The sequence below is a fragment of the Dendronephthya gigantea genome, unplaced genomic scaffold, assembly GCF_004324835.1.
Source record: "Dendronephthya gigantea isolate DGI-Jeju-01 unplaced genomic scaffold, DenGig_1.0 000014F, whole genome shotgun sequence".
NCBI lineage: Eukaryota > Metazoa > Cnidaria > Anthozoa > Malacalcyonacea > Nephtheidae > Dendronephthya > Dendronephthya gigantea.
The window spans coordinates 1076116-1096772 of NW_021163024.1; the positions used below are offsets into that span (position 1 = coordinate 1076116).

A 20657-nucleotide genomic window follows, 5' to 3' on the forward strand; every position below is an offset into this window, starting at 1 on the left:
GTCTTATTTGAGGTTACTGGGTTGTGATGGTGATAGTTAGAACAATGAATGAGTTTTTTACAGGCTTTGAGTTTGAGACCAGTGGTCAGACCACACATTGTTAGTATTGCATCGGTATAAAATTTAAAATTTAAGTTAAAATTCCAGGTTTGGAAAATTCGAAATGTACCACATATTTAATTAAAATTTTATTTCAGTCTTGCAAAATTAGCTACTAAAACTATTTACAACAAGCGATTGTTATTACTAAAATTCAAATATACTCATTATAAAATCCGTTTATTAAATTTCAAAAAACAGCATGTCAGAATATAGAGCTGAAAGCAAAATATTGGCGCTTTCTCCAAAGTGATAGATCCGGGGTGAATTTTACGAATGGTGGGTTTTGTTTAATGATAATAATTTCCCTGGTGACATTGGTGTTACAGACCTTGCATGTACACCTACATAAACCATGATTACGCGTACCCTAACACAGCAGACACACTTGTCAGATGGAGTCATTTCATTTTTAAGTTGTGAACTGATAACTTCGAATTTCTAATATATAGTCGATATATTCTTGTCGCTGATCTAAGGAAAAGGTTATTAATTTACTAACGAGACCTGACGATATTGCAATCTTAAGACGCTGTTACACGGTGGAATTTTTCTTGCAACTTGCAATGCAATTCTTTTTGAGAGATGTAAATTTGGCAACTATCAAATTTTTTCTTTGTTAAGGCGGTGTTACACTATGCAACATTCCTTGCAACTAGCAATGCACTTCTACTCCTGAGGCATTTAAAGTTGTCAAATACGAACATTTTTTACAATCTGCTAACGTTTTCTTAGCATTTCGAACACTCTTTACTAATTAACATCCCTCGAAATTATAATTGCATTGCAAGTTGCAAGGAAAATTGCATAGTGTAACACTGCATGATGTTTCTTGCACTTGCATTTTGAGAACTCTTCACTAATTTACATCTCTTAAAAGTCGAATTGCGTCGCAAGTTGCAGGAAAAACTGAACTGTGTAATATGGCCTTTAGTTATTACTTTCATAGCAATGACTGCTTGATTCAGCAAAACTACTTAATTTGATTCATGGACAGCAAAAGTTAGTCGGATTATCTGATTCGAAATTAAAGACCATGGGTTAATTACTGTACGAAATTATGGCACACACAATATTTCACTCCATTATTTTGTTGTTCACAGGAGCGAAATCCGAATTAAATATTTTGGATTAAATGGTTCAGAATTCTAAATCAGTCGTTTATTCACTGTAAAGTCTGTGGCGTTCATCCTCCTCGTCATCTGATCCATAAGTTGAAGAACCTGGGGAGGGAGGCTGGGAACCTGGTCGGGGAAATCTGAAATACTATAACAAAAGAAGATGAGGTGAAAGTTTATTAAAAACCACAACAAACGAATTTAGTGTGATTTCGGGCTAGAATGAACCTAATCTAACTGGGAAGACTTAGCCTTAATAGACAATAGACTCAAAATAATTGAATTTACTGTCTATCTGTCGGTATCTTTTATCATCTAGCGTAGTTAAACTCCGCTGGCTAAGTAAAGAGAGGAGAACGTCTTTCGTATATTTGAAAGAGAATGAAGTCAAGCTTCTTCACACGAGATTAATGAATCCTAATGAGAATTAAATATAGCATTTATAGTACGCGCACGCTGATTGGTCGAGAAGCGTGTTTCCAGAAACACGGCAATTTTCGCGCCGAACTTGACAGGCGAAGCGATGTAATGATTATTTCTCGTTCTCGTATCTCTCGCTCACACGCGTGTTTCTTAACTGTATAAAAACACGGAAACTGTCTTTTATTTCTTAAATGCTAAATTGAATGAGGCTTTGCAAGAAAGAGTTCTTCAATGCCTGGTTTCAATTTAGTCGTAAAAAAAGCATGCCAAGGTGACGACAGATGTGAAGGAATATTTCTATGCGCGTGCAGTCAACAAAGATGACTGCATGAATACAAAAAAAATTACATCCAGACTACTTCTGGTCGGTGAAAATGACTTTTAGAACAAAATCACGACCATTACCACAAAATGGAGACCAGAATTAAAATTAATACAAAATTTGAACGACTGAGTTCTACGAAAACTTGAAGGTTTAGTCGAGCGGCAAAACAAACCTGATGTTGAACGTTCTCATCCTCTTCAGGGACCTCTGGAAATTTCTCAGGACAGATCTTTGACAGAGCTTTTCGCCTCGCTTTCATGTAATTCTGAAAATTTCGTATTAGAACATTCGTTTAAATTTTCAATTACTCAATCAGAATGCAAAAATATTGACCACCATTTTACATGAAGTGTTAAAAATTATGCATTCAGATTCAGCCTGAAAAATATAAATACATTTGCCGACTAGTTGTAATCGACATTCCTCCATGTTACCTAAGCCTATGTTAACCGTTGCATTTTGGTCGCATCGAATAGATGAGATAATAATGAAGCTTAATGAGGTGTTTCATCCTATGATCTGATAATGAAGCTTAATGAGGTGTTTCATCTCATGATCTGATAATGAAGCTTAATGAGGTGTTTCATCTCATGATCTGATAATGAAGCTTAATGAGGTGTTTCATCTCATGATCTGATAATGAAGCTTAATGAGGTGTTTCATCTCATTATCTATTGTTTGAATTGCATTCAACGTGACTAAAATGCCACGTATAACCTAAGCCTTATCAATATACCTTCCCGAGACTCTTCCAGTCCAGTAACTCACTCAGACGTTCAGTTCTGTTTCTTTGGATGATCCTTTGCCGACGGCTTAGCAAACAAAATGCCTTCATGTGCTGTGAAAATTATGAAAATGATCAGCGTACTTTATAGAGCATTTCGTTAAAAATATAGGGGTGAAAGCATGCATATAGCCAGACGAATGCTGCAGAGATCCTAAAATACCATAGGGGGCGGGTGTACGAAGCAGGATAGTGCTATCCACCAGGCGCCGGTTGTATGAAAGCTGGGTAACGCTATCCACAGGATATTTTTTTTTCAATCGCTTTAAAATCGCCCGCGTTTGCTATAACTTTGATCAAAACTACGTATTCCAAAATCGAGCATCCTTTTTAATATTAGGTGATTCCGAAGATGAAATTTATCGTTTTTCGAGCATTTTTAAAACGGTTGAAAAAATCACTATCCTGTGGATAGCGCTATCCGGCTTTCATTCAACTGGCCCCAGACAGTGGTTAATTTCAATCGCTCTGTAATTTCTCGTATAGTTCGGTGTAGCTTTGGTCAAACCTTAATATTTCTAAATTGGGGATCCCGTGGATAGCGCTATCCAGCCTACAACTGGCCCCAGTAATCTGTCTGTATGCAATGCAACAGGACCGTTTTTACCGTAAAAGCAAAGCACTGTATCATCATCCATTCCCACCATTGCTCGCGCATTTATTTACTATTGGCAACTTTTGGCGTTTGAAATGGTCAAATAACTCCATGAAATACCTCAGTTAACTGCGTAATAGATCCTTCAGCATCTTTGAATCGTCTGTCGACGAGATATATTCCATACGAACATGGGTCTGCAATATGTTCGGCCATAAAACGTCCAAATCCTGAAAGATTGGTCGATACGGATGGTATCCCCATGACTGTGCACTCAGCTAAAAATAAGACGGTCATTTTATTGTACAGGTAATATTACATGAAAGAAAAAAGCTTTCTTTTTCTATTGTTCTTTCTTATGATGGGGGTGGGCTTGACATGATGGCAGGTTGATATGATGGTGGGGGGGGCATTAATATTATGGGGGTTGACAAGTTGATATGAGGCAGGTTAATATGATAGGGGTGGGCAGGTTGATATGATGGGGGTGGGCAGGTTGACATGGTGGGGGGAGGCAGGTTGATATGGATGGGGCAGGTTGATATGGTGGGGCAGGTTAATATTATGGGGGTTGACAAGTTGATATGATGGGGGGCGGGTTGATATGATGGGGGGGGGCAGATTGATATGGTGGGGGCAGGTATTATGGGGGTGACAAGTTTGATATTATGGGGGGCAGGTTGAAATGATGGGGGGGGCAGGTTGATATGGTGGGGGGCAGTTTAATATGATGGGGGATAATATTATAATATTATAGTTAATACAGAAGATTATAAATATAGAAGTCATGGCATTACATGTCTTAATATGGTACAAAACCTGGCTACGTTTATCTTTTATTTATTTATTCATTTATTTATTTATTATGCTTTGCCAGATACACACAAACTTACAGTACAATAATAAGCACAAATGATATACAATTACATGGCAGGGTATCCGCTACAGCTCACGCCGAATACAGCGGCCCTTGACAATAATACAACACAGAAGACAAAACAACGAAAACACATAATAATAATTCTCACACCTGGAGTGTATCCCCATGGCTCATAATAGGATGGAAATACTCCTAAATGACAACCACGCACAAACTCTTCGTATTCCATACCAATCAAAGGATTTGTTGCCGATAAAAATTCTGGATGGAAAACAATCTATACAAATAAAGAAAAACATTTAACTTAAGGATATTGTGCAATGTATATAATACAATGAAATAATTACTGGCCCAGAAGAGGAAGTACAAACGAAGCTGCATAATTTTCAGTAGCAGACACATTAACACGCATAATGTGTTCAAAAGATAACCCTGGACTATATTCCTACCTTCACCCTGTCTTCATCGTTATTAAATAAACGACAACGTCGAATATGATTCAATATTTGATCAGCTGCATCATTGACCACATTATGTGTCACAACAGGAGGAAGACTTCCTCTCTAAATTAAATACATTTATTTTCACCAAAGGTGCATTTGACTCGAATGAACTACATAAAAACCAGATCACTCGGCCTTACTATATACACTGGAAACTTTTCAAAATCCATACTACGAAAATTATCTATACGCATACTGTTTCCATACTATATCATCCATAGTATGGAAATGACAGTTAAGGCCCTGTTACACGGTGCAATTTTTCTTGCAACTTGGAATACAATTCTAATTTCAAGAGACGTAAATTAGTGAAGAGTCTTCAAAATGTAAGTGTAATAAACGCCATGGAGTGTAATAATAACAAAAGTTCGGTAGTCGCCAAATTTACATCTCTCAAAAGAAGAATTGCATTGCAAGTTGCAAGAAAAATTGCAGCATGTAATATGGCAGTCAGTATGGATATTATAAACTCCATACTGTTTCCAGGTAGAATCCATACTATTTCCATAATATGGATTTTGAAATGTACCTGGGCAGCGTAAATGCATCGCTTTAACTTTATGAGATCACCCGAGGATAACAATGTTTCTGCTACGGGAAGTTCACCTCTAAATAAAGTGTTAAGTAATAAACATTCAAAAATGTTTTTCCTATACTTCTATCGTTTGGGCGATTTGTTTAACCAAGGCATTTAACCAATTATAAATAGTACTTATGTACTGTCAGAAAATATTATACATTACCCAAGTGCAGATTCAAAGATTTTCTTGCCAATTTTATCTTGTAATTCATCGACTACATCTCTTAAAAGGCAAAAAAAAAGGTTTTGAAATATGGAGGATATCCAACGGGAACTCTTGCATTACACAGAGCATTCCAACGCGACTAAATAGTTTATTCTTAAGTATTGTGCATGGTATGTTATTCAGAATAATTATATACCTTAACTGTTTTGTCACTGCTTGACCTCTGAGGGAATCAACGTTGAAGTTGTTGGTTTGAGTTGGAAAAATCAGGAAAGCAACCACTGTTGTAGTACTGGACGTTGACTATAGCAGAAGAAAATATCTTTTTTTATAAGCACAAGCGCCAGATATGAGGTATGCTGCAATTTCATTGGTTGACTACTAGACAGATATTAGCTCATATCTGTCCAGTAGAGAAAGTAAACAAAATGGCTAAAAGATTTGAGGAGTTGAGTGAAATAGAAATCCAAGCTTTAGTTGATAATAGCACACCAAAATGTGTGTATGTAATAAAAGAGTTCATGTACGACTCGAGTTCGCAGAATAACTGTTAAATATCATGTGAATGCACGCGTTTGCTGTGGGGAGGTCCACAACTCCCCGCGGATGTTTTGCATCCCTGGTAGATCTTCTCTAGGTACAAGTCAAAGTACTACATAATTGAGTCGTGAATATTCCCTTACTTCTGCTGGATGTTTTATAGTTTGTTGTCTTGTAATGTATATTAGCAGCAAATCCACTGAAGTCAATGTACTACGGCTTCATCAATAGCCGACTATATTTTATACGTCAGAAGTGAATTGGATCCAACAAAATCCAACTCATCCTTGTTGTGACGTCAAATGATTAATGCAATTATATCACAAACCTTTAAATAATAATTTAATCTTGCTAATGACTCTATGAAAAGATCCACTCCTTTATTAAAATACTCATATCTAAAGAAGAATTGAGAATAAAAGTGATAAAATTTTCAATAAAATAATCTTAAAAATGTAAAGTCTTAAAGTAAAATCGTAAAAATAATCTCAAAAAAACAAAGTCTTAAAGTAAAATCGTAAAAATAATCTTAAAAAAGCAAACAAAGTACCTGCCAGCAGAGAAGAGATACAGCGTGGAATCTAAATCAAAATTGTGCCTGAAATAGAAACATCGAAATTACAACTGAGTATAAACCTACATTGCATGAAGCTATGTATCACGTATCGTGCGTACTGATTGGTTACACTACAATATACAGACGACTACATGTTTAAGATAGCCCAGACTTACCCAAAAAAGTGGCCGCGCACAAACTTGTGTATTTTATCTTTTGCTATCGCGTGTAGATTTTGAAATTCGTGTAAAGCACTGTCAGAAAGAAATGTGCAGGAGATGTTAAAATGGCGAATCTTTCCCAAGCAGGGGCCAGTTGTAAAAGATAAGTTAAGTTTTAACTGTAGTTAAGGGCGGAATTGGCGAATCAGAGTGTATTTCTGAGTTAACTAGGATTTAACTATGCAAAATGTAGAGGTTTAAAGGGTCGTAATTTCCAGTGTGGAATTATACACACTTCAAATTCAAGCCAGGAACAGTGATGGGAAAACAAGTCAACTATAGGTCCTCCGGCAGGAATCGAACCTACGCTTTTGCGATGCCAGTGCAATGCTCTTGCTACCGTTCAACCTCTAGAATTTACCTACACCGAGTGAAGTGCCAAAAATCATAATTGATTTACCCTATGCACAATGTAGTTAAAGAGATTCATATACCACCGGCCCCAGGTGGTTTAAAAACAATCATGATCATGACATCGCTACGCGACTGTGAACTTTTCGTCAGCGTGCCACAAATTCCACACTTAAGGCACTGTTACACTACACACGCATTTTTCCTTGCAACTTGGAATGCAAAATTGCAATTTTGTAATTTTAAGGGATGTTAATTAGTTAAGACTGCTCGAAATGTTAAGCCTTTACTCATAGTACGATGATAGTTCATTGAATTATTTCTTATTCTTCAACAATAGAGAAAGAAGAGGAAAACTCACGTGTACTTTACAACATTTAAACCATTCGGAAGTATGCACTCTGAAAGAAGAAGAAACGTAATTTTACTCCTCCGCACTAGAACCTGTTCCCCAAAAGGGAGTTATTTCGTAACTAGCTGAAATAAGTTGTCATTCCTAAAATTCTCTACTTTTTGGGAGTGTCTTTAACAATATTTCATACTAACTCTCCTGACGAAGGCCTTCAGGTCGAAACGTCGAGAAGCGTTTTGTCTACTTTAGGCAGTTGTTATACCACATTTGATGCAATATTAGAGAGTTTCAGCAGCGACTACGACTATAAGATTCGTCATTCTCGCGCGTTGTTTGCATACGCAATCAGCCAAAACTTGTAGTCGCCGAGCTTTTGGGTACGAATTTGTTGGTAAATTACGTACTCGAAAACACAACGACTACGAGTTTCGTCAGATGGCGTTGGCGAAAGCACCGAGCTTGGCGCAAAAATGACGAATCTTGTACTCATAGTCGTACTCGTAGTCACTGGTAAAGCGTCCCCATTGTTTAAAGGGCGGCAACCCTGCTGCTTCTTAGATACATTTGTGAAAGCATCATTACCTGGTCTTCGTTTCACCATATGTTCTGCTTCATCAGCAGTTATCAATGATACTGTAGTGAACACGTGAGCAGAGTGAACAGCGGATCTTTCAAGACAATATCGATGATAGATTCCACGATCACCTGCTTCCTAGAGGTTAAACACAAAGCGTATTTTTACCAATTTTTAATCCAGTGGGAAAGATTGAAGTTCATCTCCACAATACTTATGTTTAATGTATGGCTGAAGATTTAGTTAAAATTCAAAACAGATATAAAATATAATATGATATGAAAATAGATATGCTCGTTTATTATAATAAAATAAAATAAAATAAAATTCCTACCTTATCTATATTAAACTTTGGTAGAATATTGAGAAAAAAAAAAGATAATGGTTGTTAGTAAGACATGTAACCAGCAAACCCTGACACAACTGGGACGAACAGACCCAAATGGACCTGAAGCTACTAAAGGGTTCTTCTGGGCCATAAGCTAAGATATTTGGCCCCAAAATAACGCCTGGGTAGCTATATATGTGACAAACTGAAACTATTGAATTATAACATTCTAGTGGAAAAATTCCAAAAATCCCGTTTATCTGATCCCCAGAATCAGACATACCAAATCAATACAGCCGATAATTCAAAAGTGTATAAATTTGGGAAACATAATCGTGATGTAGTTATGTCTACAGTAAATTAGCTAGTAGGTGGTACACCACGTGAATATTTAATACTGCAAAGCTTACGTGGTACTAATTTACTTATTTGATGACACCATGCAAACGTACAAGAATATTATTAGTTATACATGTCTTACTCCTGACAGCATATTTAATTTAGGATATTGTAGTGTAGAACTGTATAATGTACTTACACTTCCAAGATTATTATAAAAGTCAGCATTGGCGGCACAGAGATGTCTTCCTAGTAATGTCGCGTGAGTTGTGAATATTGTAGTAACGTCAACATGTCTTGTTCTCAGAGCAACCAAACCAACACCTGATAACCACTCGTGGAAATGAGCAATGACAGGTAACGGTTCTCTCTTTTTAAACTAAAACCAATGGAATGGTCTATTGACCTTTATAACGTAGTTTAGGAACGTGCGCCCACTCGCGAGCATGCTTTACCCGCAGACCACGTCACGTACGGCGATTAATACTCTTGATAAATGTCCATGTCATGCATGCAGTTTATGCAGCCTAATCGCGAGCATGCAATTTTCCAAGTTCAGGATCTACTTTAATAGGGGAATGGTTCATTGGATCAACTGGAACTATGTTATACAAACTTGCCCATCATCGGGCAATAACTACAGCAAATTTCTGGCTAACATGTTCTTTATACTCGATTCAGGAAATTTTTAAAGGATGAATGGCTTATAATTCAATTTAGTTCTACAGCAATCGGTGTTTCCTAATTCCCACTCAGTATAGGCACAATATAGTGGTAGGGTTTAGAACGAGTGTCAGAGGTGTATTCCTAACAACAGAGATATACTTCACCTAACTGTTAGAAATGAAATAATGAAACTAACCTGAGTTATAAACCAACATACGAGATAGCCAAAAATCACGGAGTCATTAGCCTCAATATCAAGATGTGTAACACCAACACTACATTTCTCCCAGAGTTCTTGCTTCCAAGCATTCATGAATTTACTACCAGATCCAATATCCAACAACAAAACCTAGGAAGGGAAATAAGAAGATGCAAGAGGTAAGATGAAACAAGGGAAGCTGCCAGAGGACAATTTGTGGTACTGAGTTGGGCACTTCTCTTCTGTTTCTTATCATAAAAAGATGACCCAGGAGGAAGTATTATTATATTTATATCGAATACAAAATCGCACAAGGGATTGGTTGTGCTTTAAATCTTGCACATAAAGATATAACATAAGGACAACTCAATGTGCCCTAAGCATAATTATGATAACAAAATGATTGGTACCGGTACTTGTTTTCTAAAACATGTCATATATACAGTGTTGCACATTGTTTGTTGTACCTAATAAACAACTGAGACAGGGTAATATGGCTAGAAGTCTAGAAAGAATTAATTCAAATGTCAAGGTACTTTAACGAGACAACTTACTTGGGGGTAACCATCAATCAGCCATCTTCCAAAAACAACCTGGAAATATTATACTTGACATTAACTTAAATTTCACCTCATCAGCCAGTGGCTGCATGCTGGAAACAATGTGAAACAGTTAATTCAATAGGAATCCATGTTCAGTATATGACAAAGTTCAAATCTGACTTCTACCACCACCACTACTCTACTGTTCAGCATGAACATGAGCCAAAGAAATGTGAGGAGTTCATCAGAATTAAAAACCAATCACAAACACAGTAGATCAGCGAGAGGTATAAAGCAGACGTCAACGTAAAAACTGCACAAGTTTATGCTCTTGACTTTAGTCTGCTCATGGGCTGCATGGTTGTACGAAAGCTGGATTGCGCACAATCAACTTAACAGTGGTACTTTACTTCAATTCCTCTTAAATTAATCATTTTTTGTTTTTCAGTTTAACCTGGATTAAAATGCAGTTTTCCTAAATTGGGCATGCATTCTCTTTCATTTGCATTGCTTTCTAGGATGTTTAAAATGGTTGAAAAAATCATTATCCATTGGATACATGCAGCTATACAGCATTTACACAACTGGTCCTAGAATCTTAGCATAGAGAGAATACATTGCATTAAAGTGGGGTTTGGTACTAAAGACAGTAGTATATGAGAAAACCAAGATAAATGATTTTATGAATTGCATTTTCACCTTTATTCCTTCTTTTTTTAAATCCTCCATTGCATCCTTGATTGCCTGACTTTGTGGTTCACAAATTTCAACTTCCACATTGACGTTATGTTCCTTGTAAGGACCAACTAAGCAATATTGATTACCCAATTCCTCTACTGTGACCGGAGCTTTTGTTCGAATCACAGTATAAATACCACCAACTGCAACAACAAGAGTGATGACAAATTTCTTAGTCAACCAAAATTTCACTCAATTTCCACAGATAAATATTTTGTTGCCTAATATCTTAAGTTTCCCTTACAAAAAAATCCAATTGGATCTAATTGGAATTCCAATTATGGAGTCCCATAATGTTTTATTGTTTTAGAATTAGCACGTAAACATTACAAGGTAAAGGCAATTAAAGTACAAAAATTATTGGATAAATAATTGGGGTGGCAAAAATAGTAGCCTGGGCAGGACTATAATTTAACAATAAACTATTATCAATAAAGTGCTTTAAAGATAAAGTCCGTTCTGCGCATATATTCCGCGCAGCAACACATTCCATCAGTGGGGGAGCAACTTTTGGAATGTTAATGATATGCAAATATTAGCGCTTTGTATTACAAACGGCAGATCGGGAGCACAATTATTTTATTTTATGTCGCAAGGCGAAGAGGCTCGAATTGCAAGTGACGAAGATAACTTATCTTATCATAGGTAGCTTATATAAATATAAAAAAATTGTGATGTTTGAAAATGTTGCCAACTGAAATTCAGGACTTGCCTCAGCAACAATGTTTATAATTTTGACAAAATTTCGATCGCATGCATATCTATAAAGAAATTCAATCTTGCAAATAGAAGTGACTCCATTTATTTTTCAACGTAGTCAAATTATGCACCATCTGAAAATATAATTTCCAGGAATCCAAATAAGTAGTAACCAAGTTGTAGGCCAGCAATCATGTCGCTGACCAGACAATACACTTGGATTCTTGCCATTGCTTGTCATCTTTAATTAGTTCCAGCTAAATCTAACACTAGGCTTGTATCAATTACATAACTTTCTAATGCAATTTACAGCAATGCCTTCTAAGTGAGATACAGCAAGCCAGTTTATAGATCAGTATCAATATAGTTTCTGTTATCATGGTAGGAAATGTATGTGCATATGAATAAGCATAAAATTCCCTGTGTCTATTTGATTTATCTGGAAAATAGTGAATTTCATGTTCAAGTGAGTTATTTCACTCTGAAATTTGTTGCAAATTCTTTATATATACAGGTATGCAAAATTCCAACTGCAAATGCAGTGAAATATAAGCTTTGACCGTTTATATACAAGCAATATAGAAACAAAAGCATGACATGTATATAAATTGATTATCATTCGTTATTGATTGCTCACTTTTGATAAATTATAAATCAACACTTTGCAATTGTGATTTGTAAAATCACTAAATGCACAATGCATCTACGTTCAAGGTCTTAATATACAGATGAGTACAAATTGTATAGAAATGATGCTAAGAAATTGGAAGAAAACCTGATGTAACACAGTGTGCAATAAACACAAAATATAATGTATTTAGGTACGTGTATCTAGACGTGATGAAACAAGAAATGTACTATTGTACTAGTTCAATCTCAGCATCTCACCTTTATTTGCGACCTCCCAAGCGATTTCAAAAGTGAAATACCCAACATTTGTCGCCGTGTTAACATGACTGTTTGTATTTGTAGCCATTTCGATAAATACGACTGAATTCTACACAATAATAAACATGTTTTATGCAATTTCTTCTTCGTGGCATGCAAATCAATCTTTGAACTTCTCAACTTTCATTTTTCAATACTTTACTAAAGGCTCATTACTTCATCTTGCACGCATTTTCGGGCTTACAACTGGGTCCTGCATGTCGCAGCTCTCGGAAGTTTTCGTCCAATTGGATAATTCTTTTCTATGCTTTTCAAAGAACGAAGCCATGCTATTGGTTGAAACAGAAATGTATTAAAATTATTCTTGCGAGGAGCTGCGACACTATACCTTACAACTCACAAGCACAGAACGCAGAGGATAGAAGTTATTGAACCATGGCATCTTACCATAGGCAGCCCAGACGACTTTGACTTGCGCGTTTTGCGCGTGTGATCTGGCTCGCGGGTCGCGCTTACCTCGTCTATATATAATGACAAGGCATGCACCAGTCAATTGTATTACTCGTTTATTCAATCATTTTAATTGGTTCATTTGATCATTTCGTATGAATTGCCTGATTCGGAATATATTTTCTATGGGTTTAGCCGTTTAGTTCACACTCAATAATGTATATCGTAAAACCAATTGGAAATAACAGTATCTCCCACACGTATTATTGTTATATTTTCAACTAAATGTTCAATACTAAAACAGGTTACAATCTGGATGAAATATGAAATATTTAACACTGATGGATTGTTATTTTAATCACCGGCAAAATATATGTGAGTTACAAAGTTTTACAACTAAAAATTGTCGTGGTGCATGTTCTAAAGCCAGCCTATACAGTACCTGCATGAAATCTGGGTTGGCTTGTAACTATCATCAATATGTTACATTTTACAATATATTTTACTAGGTGAAAAATTAACGGTAATTGTTAAATTATACGACGTACACGATATTACACCGTTAAAGGCGGATTTTCACTTACAGTGGAAATCCGCCTTAACAGTAGCGTAGCCAGCCTGACGATTTGTCCCGCTATGCTAATATTATGGTGTTCACTGACTGTGAAAACAATAGATTTCAAAAGACATGAATAATTATAACAAGACGCCTGCTCACGGCGTTCACTCCGCCTGCATGCCAACTGATGTACATAATTCATCCGTGAACCGTGTAACCCAGGGCTTCTCGGTCAAAAATAAAGTTATTTTGGGTTACCTGTAGAAATGCCAAGTTCTGTCGCCCAAAACTAAGACTGCGCATACGCATGCAGGCGGAGTAATAACTCGAAATTTACATAGTGGGACAAAATCGTCAGGCTGGCTACGCCACTGACCGTTAAGACAATCAGTATGTTGCAATTGCTTGTTTTTAAAAAGTGACAAATACAGTGGTGCATCTGATAACATTTGCTATTTTGCTATAATCGAAGTTTACGGTTTATTTGCGCAGTTCGCTTATATACCAGTGAACTGTAATAAATAACTGAAACGATACCTCCTGATTGTTTTTGTGAAGCCAAAATTCGCGAGACTTTACCTCCAGACACGCGTGTTTCAGTACGAAAATTTTGGCTCGATTCGCGGGTGACTCGCGAGATCACTGCAGATGTAAAGCGCGAGATCACTGCAGATGCAAAGCTCGAGATCACTGCAGATGCAAAACGCGAGATCACTGCAGATGAAAAGCGCGAGATCACTGCAGATGCAAAGCGCGAGATCACTGCAGATGCAAAGCCCGAGATCACTGCAGATGCAAAGCGCGAGATTACTGCAGATGCAAAGAGCGAGATCACTGCAGTTGCAAAGCGAATTTGAAAGAAATTTGATTTTTTGTTTGTTCCATGGTTTTAATTTTTTTTATGGAATTATAATGGAATTATTCTTAAATTCAACCAGGTGACCTGTTTTACGAATTACGACTGGAGTTACCGATCGGATTAGAAACAAATTCTCTTAAACTAAATAGGTCCATAAAATGCATTCTACTAACATCAAGAATGTCTCAGCCTGCAGGAAGTACTACGCCGGCAGTTATTTATCGCCATAAATATTTTTGGAGTTCTTATCAGATTTACGAAATCACAACAAAATACTTTTGTTTTGGCCGTGTTTGTTTTAGCGTGTAAAGACTTAGTTTCACTTAGTTTGTTTTGGCGTGTAAAGACTTAGTTTCACTTAGTTTGTTTTGGCGTGTAAAGACTTAGTTTCAACTTCTGGTCAGAAGGTAGCGCTCCAGTTATTTTATTTTCACTGTTATATACCATGCATATTAAGAGGGAAATGACGTCACCAATGTTAGTTGACATCTTAACGAATTCCTACACTTATCAGACGATTTGGTTTTACCCCATGTCCATTCTCGTTGAAAGCGACACCTTGTAGGCCTAGGTTTGTGATAGAAGATGTTCGAAAATGTGCAGACGATGTGTCATTACACCAGTAATTGCATACTTTGTAGCAGTCATTGGTATACCCAGACACAAAGAGACCCTTAAGGAAGGATGTGTCACAGATCAGCATTTGATATTTGTATTTCGTCGTGGCCACACCACCTTTTTTTGCTTTCCATAAGCCATATGACGCTGCATTCTTATCATAATTACCAGCAAATGTGATAGGTGAACCATCAACTTTGGTAAAAGCTGCATTTTGTTTAGATGCTTCATCGACAAACATCACTTCAGTGAACTGAATAAAAGTTTTAATTGATGAGAAATGGTTGAAAAATATCGTCCACAGAATGTGTTAAATGACGAACAGAGAGAGAGAAGAAGGGCAGATCTGGCCTTTGTGGAAATAAATTACATCATCTCACATTGGATAAAATTATAATAATTTTAAATGCCTTTTAATTAGTTTCATTCCTAACCTTAAGTTCTAAGATATTCTTTGGAAATTCATAATCAAAAGCTTCGTTTCTCAGCTAAGTTTATTTCCAAAGTTGCACTGCAATAATTCATTTCCAATGGGAGGAGATGACGAATGGGAGGAGATGACGAATGGGAGGAGTATTATACTCCCCCCGGAATGTAATAATTATCTTGTTACGTAAGCAGTTTATAGTTTGTGAGATGTTTAATTTACTCACTTATAATAAAATCATAACTTCAAAAAACATTTCTTTGATCAATAATTGTCCCCCCCCTCCCCATTCATTTTAACCTGGGGCGACACTGACTGTGACTGTGTTTGAGGACGGCGAAAATGGTGCAGCGGTGACATTCCCCAAGCATTAATGTTCTCATTATTTTTAATTTCATGTAACATCCTTTTTGTTAATGTCTCCCACTAGTGATTTTTTTTAAATACGAAAGCAACGTGCAAAAATTCAGCGCACCGTGTCCGATGTAGCGAGGCTTGAGTTCTGAGAGTGTTTTATTTTTATTCAAAACATTACTGCCCATATAATTAATTACTAAGTTTTGTGTAACCTCTATGCATGTAGATTTAAGAGGGTGGTGTTCGTACATAATTATTTGTTGCTGTAATAAAACATTGAAAAAAAACAAAAACTTTAACTCTGCGCAACTTTCACGTTTCAATAATATCATATGCATGAAATATTTACCGGAATGTTGTTACAGTCTGCTCGATATCCCAGTTCAGGTGTAGTAGTGAGTTCAGTCTTTATATTGACATGACTGTCTGTTGTATAACACATTGTCCATCCACCACCAAATGACGTCATATCACACTTCACTTCGAATGGCATGCTTTGGCCATCTCCATCTGGATCAATCAAATATTTTCCGTCTGTGTACCCAACACTTTTTTTCTTAACATCAAGGCAACTAGAACCTGAAACAACTAGAAAATTATTGATTTTCATCAGAAAATGCTAACTTTTTTCAAACTGTCTGGTTAGCACATAATAAATTAACGCCCGTATTCTAAAAGTTCACTCAAACTTAAACTCATTGAGTGAAATGTTATTATCTCTGATAACGATGCATGGCGATATTTCCAGTCGAATTGGCTGGGCTTGATATTATCAGCTGTGTTTTACCTTAATTAAGGTGGTACTGCAAAAAAATCATGATTTATTCTGGGATTCAAACCTAAATGTATCACTAAGCGATCTGAATATTATTTTAAGAATAGATATACAAAGAGAATCAAACAAGTTTTATTAATAAGGGTTTTACCCCGGTTGAGCAAAACAAAAGGGGTCGATAGACTTTTTTTATAGTTTCATTGTTCTATTGTATTGTTCTCTAAAATTTATGAATATATGCAAAATTTTTTCGTCGCTTTTCTTAGCAAACTTAAATTCTCATTCCTCATTCTCATGGTCGCGCCTGCCTTGGGTGAATATAGGATTGAGGATTCCTAAATTGAAGATTTTTATATATTTCAAAATCAAAGAAAAAAGAAATATTCTGTAGTGGATCACCTTAAATCTTTCCACTTATTCAGAAAGAACTTTCTCAGTGACGAGCATTAACAAAAATTTATAAGTCACACCCAATGAGTGAGAGTGAGTAACCAGCTTTTTGAATGCAGACGTCTCCACCTGCATCTGGATCAATTAAATATTGTCACCTCGGTAACCTTCCCTATTATTTCTAATATCAAGCAAGTAAAACATGGAAAGTTTGAAAAATTATCATTTTTATGATAATGAAATTGTATACTGTCTGGTTAACGCAAAGCAAATTAGGCCATTGCAAAATCGAAAATTGTCCACAAATTTTCAAATGTGTACAAAACAAGCCCCCCTGTGAAATTTAAGACACGTCGACCTGCATTGTATTTTTAACTTAAGGTGGCTCCCTACAGTTTATTAAAATTGTCAAATACATATTTTGAACAGGGATATTAAGCCATGTAGATGTTTGGCTAGAAGACTAAACCTTAATATAAATTTTAAGCAACATATGTAGAGCCAAAATCTATTTCTAACTTTCGCTTGGCAACCGTTTCTATAGCAACAGAAGCGCTTCAAAATGACCGCCAAATACAGTTACAGGTTTTGACACGCTATTTTTTTGCATCAAAATTTCACACTTCGGATGCTTTAATGACAAAATAGTTTGTTCTGTGGTGTGCGATTTTTTATATTCTGAAAATAGTTACTTTAGCTCTTAAAAAAGTCGCACCCTACTGATTTTTTTTAAACTCTACTATTAATAAAGTATCCAAAGTTTAACATCTTAATGAAAAAAAAAATAATTAAGCTTGATTAAACTGTATTTGGCGGCCATTTGGAGATGCCTGTGTCGCTATAGCAACGGTTGCCGAGCGAAACTTCGAAATAGATTTTGGCTCCAACGAAATTTTTCTTTTTTGTTCGAAATTAAGTCTGCATGAAAGCGCCAGACAATGAAGAATTCCGCTCCGAGTGCTAAAATCTACGTGCATGCATAATGCAAAACAGGCTTAAATTTTTATAACAATATAGTTAATATTTAATGACAAACAAAAAATAACGTTATTGCAGCTTCTTTCCGACCTAAAATACAATGTCGTTCAGCTGCCATAGGTTTTACACGACGACTTTTTCATTTTTCGGAATAAGAACTTTTAAATTTGTTATTTTAATTTCCTTAAACTTCCCAGACCTATCTCGGAGGATCCCAGTTTTTAGGACTATATAATTGGGGAAAAATACCCTTGTTTGGAGATTCTACATGAGTCTTGCCAGTTTTTCCTAACAGAGAACTGGTGAACGGTTTCGACGTTTTATTGAATATTTTACCCTGTTGTTTGACAATAACATTTCATTTCAAGAGTAAAACATAGTATCCGTAACTTAATATTGTAAAATTTGGGTAGGAAAGAAAGAAATCTCAATGCACGAGTTAGTTTGCATTTCTATAATAATTATCTATCCTTTGCGTTACCTGATATTTGTGTTGTGTGAGGCTGGAAAGTTGGTGGAACAAAATATTTTTTGTCCTAAAAAATGTTATTAAAATTATAAGCGATATTTATACAGCGAAAATAATTCGAGATATGGATAAATCGTGGAGTAAAAAGGTGCGGATAAAAAAATAAATCTACACGGAACTTCATATAGATCGAGCCATGATGAAAAAGTCGCGAACCTTCGTAAAACCCGGCATCTTTTTAGCAACAAATATACGCGACAGCCTAATTAAGATGACGTCCAATTAAGCCACTATTAGAATAAGCAGCAGCTTAGTTTTCTATTCACGAATCAACTGCATTTCATTTTTTTTTATTCAAATGTTCGGAAACCTACAGGGTGTCCCGAAAAAAAAGTCCCGCCTGTTTAAATCAAGCCTTTGTTAGATAATGATTGCCTTAATATTATGATAGACAAGTATAAGACGCTTTATTTTAATGTTTCAACCAAATAACTATGGTATTTATACACTACCGCGTTGAGCATGCATTCAAATTCCGACAAAAGCTTCATTTCAATGGGGGGACTTTTTTGGGCACACTCTCTATAGTCGCTCGTGTAAGTGACCCTAATACCTTAAATTTAGTAGTCTATAAGATTTCGTTCACGCGAGACCAGGCGAATTCGTCCGGTTCTGATGTTCAGGTGGTAAAATCGGTTAAAATCATGACCAGTTCTACGTGTTCACACAAGAAAACCGGATAATTTCGACGTAACATTCGTTCAGTCCCGCGTGAACACAGCGCTCGAGCATTCTTAAGCTTAGATCTTTTCAAGGCATTATATGCAGATATCTTAAATCCCCCTTTTTCATACTTATCGGTTTGTGATGCTCACTGACAGGGGAAATTATTGCGTGTACAAGTACAACAGGACATGCAGTCTGTAGATCTGTAGATCGATTATACATATACAGAACAAATTAATTCAAAAAGCCATACACCTTGCAGTTACCTGCGGGAAGGCGAATGGTTGCTTGTAAGGAGCTTTGAAAAATTTCCTCCATTTTTCTTACCTTCATTACTATGTAAAGATGGTTGAATTCAGGATTGTGTATGCCAGATGTGTCAGTAAGCGTCGAATTATTGAGTTCACAAAGACCTTTTAGCTTTCCAGCGACTTTAAAATTCACAGAGGCGCATGATTCACCTTCCAAGCAATACATGACACATTCCACCTCATCTTCTGCCTGCTTTGTGTCGATGATATGATTTTTCAAGTGCCTTTGTTCAATTTTTTGGAAGACGGCCTGACTAGTACTTATATTTAGGCATTCTCCTGGCTGAGATAATTTTGAAATGAAAAGTAGCGCGAAAATGAGCATTAAGAAAGCCATTGAAGTTCAGGATGCACCTCTTGGAACACTTCGTTGCTTTTAAGACGCCAAGTTCAGCGGAGAACCAGATGTTGATTGTGTTTCCAAGGTACAAACGAAAACAGTCAGCTTACAAGCCATATATGGTCAACAGCTTGAAGAACAGGACACGGCGTTCTGTGTAAACATAAAGTGCATTAACATGAATAATTCTCCAAACAAAAGATTATTTGCAAAATAACTTTTAAAAGGACTTTAAAAACCTCATTAATTTTCTCTTTGGGTTGTTTTGACTCAATTGGATTGCGTCAGAGATCGGTTGGTGTCCAATTTTATACATCTTAAGATGAATTTTACAAAAAAAAAACGTGGCGTCAAGCAAATGGCACGATGCACCACATTTTTTGGCAACGCAAAACTTCAGCGGTTCCGCCGACGCTCTAATTTTCAATATTCAACATTTCCGCACAATGATGAGAAAATGTAAATATTCAATACATGTTGTCAGAGACGTGCCAACAAAGAAAGCCCAATTATATAATGCTTTTAGTGGCGCCATAAATGACAATTTAAACAACAATATTGTGTGGCCATAATGGACGCTTGCATCTTTTGAAATTTTCTTGCCCAATCTTGTCAAAAAGTAAACGAATTGCTTGCTCGAAGTAAACTAATTAGCCTCATGATGACGAATGCGTTGCGATTTTTGGGGTTCTTTTTTTAAATTGTAAGCGCAAGACCTTGTCAGGGCGGCTGTCTTTAATTTAGGCTTAATTATTTTATTGTTCAAATGGTCTATTGAATCTTAAAAAATGCTTCTTACAATGCTATTATTGTTTACACGCATTTAGGAAAATTGAAAGTACCCCCAAAATGGCGGATATTCGTCATCGTGACAAGGGCTAATTGTTTCTAGGTTCTTTGCAATTGACAATTTTTTGTGATATTTTTTAAGC

At 36.2% G+C, this 20657-nt stretch overlaps 2 protein-coding genes across 2 annotated transcripts; both read right to left on the reverse strand.

Moving 5' to 3' along the window:
* Nucleotides 1-851: 851 nt before the first annotated feature.
* LOC114519827 (glycogen [starch] synthase-like) lies at nt 852-12707 on the reverse strand. The gene is made up of 20 exons (XM_028540006.1): nt 12467-12707; nt 10841-11022; nt 10154-10192; nt 9597-9749; nt 8934-9113; nt 8402-8416; nt 8076-8205; nt 7503-7542; nt 6746-6823; nt 6564-6611; nt 6342-6411; nt 5670-5776; nt 5471-5530; nt 5257-5335; nt 4674-4787; nt 4375-4501; nt 3465-3622; nt 2702-2803; nt 2138-2230; nt 852-1365 (listed from the first exon to the last, which is right to left on the reverse strand). The coding sequence occupies exons 1-20, from the start codon at nt 12552-12554 to the stop codon at nt 1261-1263; spliced, it is 1968 nt and encodes a 655-aa protein (XP_028395807.1). The 5' UTR covers nt 12555-12707; the 3' UTR covers nt 852-1260.
* A 2111-nt stretch (nt 12708-14818) lies between these two features.
* On the reverse strand, nt 14819-19420 carry LOC114519852. Its single transcript, XM_028540034.1, has 4 exons — nt 19402-19420; nt 18361-18415; nt 16086-16324; nt 14819-15205 (listed from the first exon to the last, which is right to left on the reverse strand). The coding sequence occupies exons 1-4, from the start codon at nt 19405-19407 to the stop codon at nt 14825-14827; spliced, it is 681 nt and encodes a 226-aa protein (XP_028395835.1). The 5' UTR covers nt 19408-19420; the 3' UTR covers nt 14819-14824.
* Nucleotides 19421-20657: the final 1237 nt, after the last annotated feature.

Excerpts from the sequence above, each read along its gene's own strand:
- LOC114519827 (XM_028540006.1), bottom strand. The coding sequence starts at position 12,554 with ATGGCTACAAATACAAACAGTCATGTTAACACGGCGACAAATGTTGGG. Across the intron at positions 10,193-10,840 it reads TAAAAAAAGAAGGAATAAAG|GTTGTTTTTGGAAGATGGCT; the intron begins GTGAAAATGCAA and ends TAATATTTCCAG. Across the intron at positions 2,804-3,464 it reads CTATTACGCAGTTAACTGAG|CACATGAAGGCATTTTGTTT; the intron begins GTATTTCATGGA and ends TAATTTTCACAG.
- LOC114519852 (XM_028540034.1), bottom strand. Across the intron at positions 16,325-18,360 it reads TCACACAACACAAATATCAG|TTGTTTCAGGTTCTAGTTGC; the intron begins GTAACGCAAAGG and ends ATAATTTTCTAG. Across the intron at positions 15,206-16,085 it reads CAGACTGTAACAACATTCCG|TTCACTGAAGTGATGTTTGT; the intron begins GTAAATATTTCA and ends ACTTTTATTCAG.